This window comes from Onychomys torridus, chromosome 9 (assembly GCF_903995425.1).
Source record: "Onychomys torridus chromosome 9, mOncTor1.1, whole genome shotgun sequence".
Taxonomy (NCBI): domain Eukaryota; kingdom Metazoa; phylum Chordata; class Mammalia; order Rodentia; family Cricetidae; genus Onychomys; species Onychomys torridus.
Window position 1 is genome coordinate 67,126,214 of NC_050451.1, and position 7,773 is coordinate 67,133,986.

A 7,773-nucleotide genomic window follows, 5' to 3' on the forward strand; every position below is an offset into this window, starting at 1 on the left:
GTTTTAAGAGAGGATGGATTTATTTGGGCTCAGAGGATAAATGCATCTTGGTGGGGACGGCCTGGCAGCTGGGGCTCCACCTGTGGTAGCCAGAGCATGCATGCCCCAGCTGCTTCTTCTGCAGCACCTACAGGAAGCGACTGGGGAGACTGGGATGTCTACGTGAGAGTCCCTGAGCACACATAGACTGGACCTAAGGAAACAGGTGACTGCACTAAGTAAGTGTGTGTGTGTGTGTGTGTGTGTGTGTGTGTAAGACACTGGTTCCTTAGGCCTACAGAGGCTACAGTAGTTAGTTTTCTAAACATACTGTGCTGCTTGACTATATGTCATATAGGTTCATTCTGAAGGAAGCCAGAATTCCCTTCATTCAGATTCTTGAGATCACTGACCAAACAAAGTTAAAGAACGTGATTTTTGAGAATTCCATGATGCCTGGAATCCTAGTACTCTGCTGAGGTGAGGGCATGGGAGGGTGTTCCAGACCTGCCTGGGCTACCTAGTAAATCCCAAACGAGACTGGAGTACAGTGTGAGACTCTGTCCCAAACACACAGAAACAAAACCAATTCTGATGGACCCAGTGTTCCTTCAAAATATATTTAGATTAAGTTTAACACCAATCCGTTTGCTCCACGTGTCAGAAATATTTAACATTTAAACAGTTTCGCTCTAATGCATTTTTCTTTCTCTTGTACACGCTCCTTTTTTAGTAATGCAGGTAACTCAGCTTTCTTAAGGAATTATATAAAGATTTCCTTTGAAAATGCTTCAATGTTGTAGTCATTACAGAAGGTTCAGAATAAAATCACTAAGGAGAAACGTTCTATGACATACTTGAATAGGTTTCACTCTTTAGCTAGAAGAATGTAAGCTTCCTGGGGACAAAACTCGCCTGAGTGTTAGCAGCTTGCCCAACCATCACAGAACATGATAGGTGTCGGATAAAAATATCCGCTGAACAAATACAATGCCTTCGCCATTTAAATCCGCCGACTTTTTAAGAGTTCCGCAGTCTAGCAAGTGTTACAGCTCTCAGAACTCTGTGAAGGTTTTAGTTTTAAAGGTTCATGTGGAGGTACAAGCGCTGAATAATTTCTGTAAGAATAAGAAAGCACTTTGGTTCTTGGCACTTTTGAGAAGAAAATGGAGGTCTCTAATTTTCTAACTGCAAAAGTACTCCTGACATTTATCATCCCCCAAAAAAACACTACACATAACAACTCAGGGTGTCCCACTGTGACTGGTGTAGGCTGACAGGACTTCATATAGTCAAGTTCAAAACAGGTCACTGGATTTAATTCCCAACGGCCTTAAATGTCAAAACTGAACTGTATTTCCAACCAAGAACAGCTTACCACCCTGATGGTGAAGGCAACAGAACATGAGCAGATGGGCTACCTAACGTGCAAATTCACAAAAGCAAAAGCAGCTGCAGAGGGATCAAAGTCGAAGGACACTCCTGAAAGGTCAGGAAAGCAAGAGGCAGCGAAACGTACCCTGGCAAAGGGGCTGGAAGTCTACAGGTCAGAAAAGGAGAAGCAAGCCTGGCACCTGACCTACAAGCTCTCAACAGGCAGAGGGCTCGCCTGAGCACACTCAGGAAGTCCCTGGGAAAACATCACCCGAACAGCAAGCCCGCAGCACGGATGAAGCTAGAAATTTTGGACCAGGCTTTTGAGACACAGTAGCAAATACGCAGACAGGGCGTGCAGAGCCGAAAATTCACTGCCCATTCAAGATTACTGGGGTCTGCGTAGGATGGATATTCCTGGGAGGTATCCCTGGAGGGATTGATACCTGAGGGTTCTGTTTGAGATGCAAGAAATAAGTTAAAGGAGTTTAGGGAACAAATTCAAAGATCCCAACTCTCCTCATCTTCGCACATACAACACACGCACCACTCTGGGCCCCTAAAATGACTCAACCTCCGCGTGGCGTGTGCCGTGAAACCCAGACGAAAGCTTAAGTTGACTCGTCGCTGGATCTCGGACCAAGTCCCCTGACCCCCGGAGCAGCCCGGGACAACCGCAGCCACCCGAGTCGGAGGCGTGGCTCTGGGCTTCAGGCTGCTACTCGCCTCCCCAGGCGGCGGTCCTCGGGAACCTGCGCGCCCAGGTAACTACTGCCAGGGCGCGGTTAAGAGGTGAGCCCCGTCTCCTCCCGACGCCACCCGCTGACCGCACGGCCCTGCCGCCTCCTCTCCCCGGGCCGCCGCGCCACACTCGGGAATGAAGTGCAAAGTTGGGAAGCGGATGAAGCGCGGAAACGGTCCTCGAAGGACCGTCGCCAGATGCCCCTCGGGGAAGAGCTCCAGCCGACCGGACAAAGGCGCTCCGGGCGGCGCGCGAGGAGGAGCCCGGGCGCCGGAGGAAGCGCTGCCCCGGCTGGGAAGCAGCTGGGGACCTCATCCCGGACCGCTTCCTGAACGGAACCCGGGCCGGGAGGGGGGGAGCAGGGAGCAAGGACAAGCGGGAGGGATGGGCGCGGGCGCGGTACCCACCGGTTCCTCCCAGGCCGGGCTGCGGGCTCCGAGCGCGGGGCGCACGTGCTGCTGCTCCATCGCGCCGGCCCGCGCCCGTTGGCCGCCGGGGCGCACGGACACGGGCCCCCGCCGCCGCTGCCGCCGCCGCCGCCGCCGCCTGTGCCTGGCTCGCCGAGATCGCTGTCGCTGCCGCCCCGGCTCCCGCCCGGAGCCAGCCACCGGCCCTCCCGCGATCTCTGGCTTCCGCCGCGCTCGCCCGCCCCCGCGCCGGTCCCTTCCTCCGCCGCCGCCGCCTCCGCAGCCGCCTGCGTCCCGCTCCCTTGGCGCGGCCGCGAGCGCTCGGCTCCCGGAGCCGCCGCCGCCGCCGCCGCCACCGCCGCCACCGCCTCCCACGGCCACAGAATCCGCCCCTCGCTCCTGTCTCCGCCCCCGGCTCCCTCCCCTTTCCTCCCGCCGCCCGCCCCTCCCCCAGCCGCCCCTCCCGGCGGGCGGCCCGGGACGCACGTGACCCCCCTGCCAGTCCTTATAAGGCGCGGAACCGAAAGCGGCCACCGGGTGGTCACGGGCACCGGGCGGTGGCATCGCGGGGAGAGGCAGCCTCCCCGAAGGGACCGGGCTCGCCAGGAGTCTCGGGGCGGGGGGGAAGTCGGGGGCGAGTGGCTCGCACCGGGGGAGCTCGCCCTGGCATCCCTTCCCCTTGGCCTCCCTCGCTCAGGTCTCCCGTAGCCCCCGCCGGCCTCCTCTGGAGCAGAGGCTGGAGCGTTTCCCCCAGGCCAACACCCGGCTTCAACAGAGCGAGGCTGCGCTTCGCACCCCTGAGCAGCTCCCCAAGCACCCCTATCAGGGGGTGGCCTACTCTGAGCTGCTGGGATGACTGGCTGCTTTGCCATCTGCAGGAGAGGTTAAGCTTGGGGAGCCCTGCTTTTACTCATTTTCTGTGGCTAAACAGTTTCGTGGAAAGAAAAGCAGCTAAGGAGCCGGTCTGCGGTCCGCTGTGAGCGCTCCACTCGAATTAGGGGCAGGGACAGTTCGAAGAGAGACCTTAAATGTCAACTGTCTCCTCCTGCTGCTTTCAGAGAAAAAAGAAAACGAAAATTGCAACTAGCGTTTCAGATCATCTCTACTGGCAGTGAAGACGGTTTCCATCTAGTTCCAACAGAGCAGTGACTGCATTACATGGGTCATTTCCTCTCGTGGACTTTCAGGCTCCTGCCAGCATCCTCTCATGCCCCATAGTCTGGTAGACAGATAGATGCATTCACGCGTTTTGAAACCGAAAAATCAAAACACTTACCTGATCCAGCATGCTCCCACGTCATTCTAATTTCCGCGGCTAATATTCCGCTGGAGCTGATAAAAGGTCACCTAAGGTCTGTGGAGAGAGCCTAAACCAACCCTCGCCTTCTATGACCTGATGGACTAGATTTGTCTTCCTGAATGTCTCCTTTAAATTAGCCCTCGATAGTTGGGTCTTGTGTTTCTGACCATGTTTTGTTAAGTGACCTCCTGCCCGCTGAGGTGCCCAAGTTTACTTCTAGTGAGGGTGGGGTAAAGTGAATGAGTGGTCGGTCTATCAAGCCTTGCTTTTAGTTGCCAGCCAGGTGATGACAACTCATATTTCCATCATTTCTGATCATGCCACCTTCACCCCTGAGCACTAAGGGCCACAGCTGTACCCTGGGGCTCAAACCCAGGACTTCAATCTACCAACCAAGCTATGTGCCCAGACCCGAAGCAAACTTTTTTTTTCAAACATATTTGTTAACTTCTTTACTTGTATTTTTTGCTTACATGTATGTGTCCGTGTGTGGGTTAGTGCACATGAGTACAAGTTCTCATGGAGGCCAGAGGCATCTAATCCCCCTGGAGCTGGACTTACAAACCACCCAGAGTGGGTGCTAGGACTCAAACGCCCTGTCCTCTGCAAGAACAGTGTGTGCTCTTAATGCTGAGCCATCTCTCCAGCCCAGAAGCCAGCCAGCTTCTTAACCAGAAATCTCTACCTCTCTTCCCCCTGGCCTAAAATTCAACCTGTCTAAAACAAAGTGCTTTCCTGACAGCTGATTTCTCTCTCGAGTCTTATGTAAATGTCACCACAATTCACTTAGTCATGCAAAGGAGAAGGGAAAAAATATTATCCTAGGTTCCCCCTCTCTCTCACTGTTCTCTTCCTCTCTCTCTCTCTCTCTCTCTCTCTCTCTCTCTCTCTCTCTCTCTCTCCCCCACCCCCCACCCCCGCCCCCTGGCCTGGATTCAGGGCCCTGGTTTCAGACTCCTGAAACTTTGCATTAATTTCTTATTAATTTTGAATTTTGTATTGTATTTTTATTTATGTGTGTGTGTGCCCAGGCACAAGTGTGGAGGTCAGGGGCTAATTTGCAGGCATTGTGCTCTCTTTCCACCATGTGAGTGCAGGGGATTGAACTCGGACCAGCAGGCTTGGCAGCAGGTTCCTTGACCCACTGAGCTGTCCCTTCAGCTCCACTTATTAGCTGTGTTGCCTCTGAATGGTTGACATGCCCTCCCTCTTGCTGTGACCAGTTAGTCTCCTAAAGAGTCAAGGTTTAAGTCCTAGCTAGAACCTTCCTCAACAATGTTTTCCAATGCTCTGCGTTCCTAACAGGCAGTGCCCCCTCAGGCCACCTGTTTTTATGCTGTGCCCTCTTCTGGAATGTTCTTCCTCTTACTCAGCCTATAAAACACCTGTCCATCTTTCACTTTGCACCCCGAGGGTTACCTTCCTGACCTTGCTGCGTGGTAAGAACTGTCTGCTCCCTCTACACCGACTACATGCCACCTCTGACCACCCCGTCCTATCATAAAGCCTTAGCAGACTTTTTAAGTTAGCTTTTACATATAATTGTCTTGGTAGCAAATATTATCATTGACTTGCTCCATATTCCTGGCTCCAGTACAGTTCTCAACATGTGTGCGTGCCTCGAGTTTGTTGAAAGAATTGTGATATAGTTTGGGGTATATTTTTGAGGTCCTAAAAAGAAATCAGTTTTCCCCTGCATTGTCTCATTTCATTCTCAAAGTTCTCCATAAGATGTGTGCGTGCCTCTCATAGGAAGCGACAACTCCCAGAGCCACCTGCTAGGAGTAGCCTTATTCCAAAAGTTGTTCATACACACACACACACACACACACACACACACACACACACACACACACACTTGTATACACACCATGTCCAGCACTCTTGTACACACACACACACACACACACACACACACACACTTGTATACACACCATGTCCAGCACTCTTGTACTCACACACACACACACTTGTATACACACCATGTCCAGCACTCTTGTACACACACACACACACACACACACTTGTATACACACCATGTCCAGCACTCTTGTACACACACACACACACACACACACACACACACTTGTATACACACCATGTCCAGCACTCTTGTACACACAAACACACACACACACAATGTAATATTTTAAAAGAGAACTCACTAAAACTGGAAAAGAAGAAAACAACTTGCCAGAGGCTCTCCTGTGTAAATCCCGGAGCCAGGGTTACAATCCAGATTACTTCTTTACCTTGGCTACATGTGCAGCTGTTTCTGTGGTCTGAATATTTATGTCTCCCCCATCCCTGTTGAAATCCGCACTTCCTTGAGCACTTAGGGAAGTGGTTTGGTTCTGACAGCGGATACTGTAGAAATGGGATTGGTGTCTTCTAGAGAGGTTCAGGGCTGGAGAAATGGCTCAGTGATTAAGACTACTCGCTGATCTTCCAGAGGACCCAAATTCAGTTCCCAGCACTCATATTGGGCAGCTCCAGGGCTACCTGCATGAACACAGTGCACATATAGGCATGCGGACACACACATACACATAAAAGGATTCAAAAAAAAATAAAGCAAGGAAAAGAATACCATATCTGTTGTCCTCTCACATTAAATTATATCTTGTATAATAATACAGTGTTGTTGGGTTTTGTTTTTTGGTGTTTTGTTTGTTTGTTTGTTTTTGTTTTGGGGGGTTTTTTGGTTTTTTGCTACTGATTACACAGTATAACTACTTATTTTTCAACTGTTCCAAGTCATTGTGCTTTCAGGGTGTCTTATATGTAAACAGTTTGATTTCATCACTATCCGACCAGTCTGAGGGCCTGGCTTTTTAGCGTTCTTTTTAGATCTATTTTCATTCATAGAGTATACGAATCAGAGAAAAGGGCGCTTCTTCGCTGCCGCCCCTCCCCCACACGTGGTTCCTTCTCACGGAACAGTACACATTAGTAGGTTGTTGGGTGTGTCCTCTGTTCCACATTACCACCCGCCTCCTAAGGCTTTGCCCTTCATGCAGAGGAGGGAAGTGATATGGTTTCTGATGCAAGAGGAAGAAGAGGCAGGGAGGGGGGCATATGCTTCATAGGTCTCTACCGACATCGGCACATTTAGAGAATGTTCCTTTAAGTTTCTTTCTCCAAAGAAAGTCTTCTGTTTTAATATTCTCCTGGGCCCGAATCACAGTTTCGTTGGCTATGGAATTCTACATTGAAAATGATTAACACCAGCGTCTGAAGCGCATGATCATCTCTTGGCATCTAGGGCTGGCAATGAGAAGCCTACACTTGGTCTCATTACTCTACAGATATCTTTCTGTCCGATACATTTTCATATTTTCAGTTTGGGTTTGGGTTGATTTGAATCTACGTGGATTTGGGTTTTAGTTTTGGTTTTTTTTTGTTGTTTGTTTGTTTTATTTTGTTTTTAAGAGCTTGGTACTCATTTTACCTAAAAACATAAATCCTTTGAATCTGAAAATATTTTATTTTCAAGTGTTACTTTTTTTCATTCCTGTTCCATGCAATTTTCTCTATTTTATGTTTCTATAACTCATACTAGATATGACTCAGAGTTTTTCATATTATCCTCCAAGTCTTGATGTTTCTTTCATATTTTTCTCCTTTGCTAGTCTTGGAAATTTTTCTCGATGTATTACCCAATTCTCTAATTTTATTTGCGACTGTGAGTCTTCTGTTAGTGGGCTGTTGCCAGCGGCACTTTGTCAGGTAAGGTTTTGCTGTGTACCCCTGGTGGCTGCCCCACCACGCTCTACATGGATCAGTCTGGCTTCAGACTTGCAGCAGTCTTCCCGCCTCTGTCTCCTAAGTGCTCTAGTTAGCCTGCTTCGAGACCATTAAGTTTTCATTTGTTTATTTTCCTAGAATTTTCATCTCATTCTTTTTAAAAGTCATTGGTGCATTTGCATGCTTTATTTTTCCTTTATCTTATTTATCTTATTAACCTTTTG

At 49.8% G+C, this 7,773-nt stretch overlaps 1 protein-coding gene across 4 annotated transcripts in view; it reads right to left on the bottom strand.

Moving 5' to 3' along the window:
* Dgkh (diacylglycerol kinase eta) overlaps window positions 1-2,742 on the bottom strand; it is a 180,929-nt gene extending 178,187 nt beyond the window's left edge. For all 4 annotated transcript variants that reach the window (XM_036199194.1, XM_036199192.1, XM_036199193.1 and 1 more), the window contains exon 1: window positions 2,503-2,742. In XM_036199194.1, the coding sequence (XP_036055087.1) occupies window positions 2,503-2,562 (60 nt within the window). In that variant the 5' untranslated portion in view covers window positions 2,563-2,742. The remainder of the gene's footprint in view (window positions 1-2,502) is intronic.
* Window positions 2,743-7,773: the final 5,031 nt, after the last annotated feature.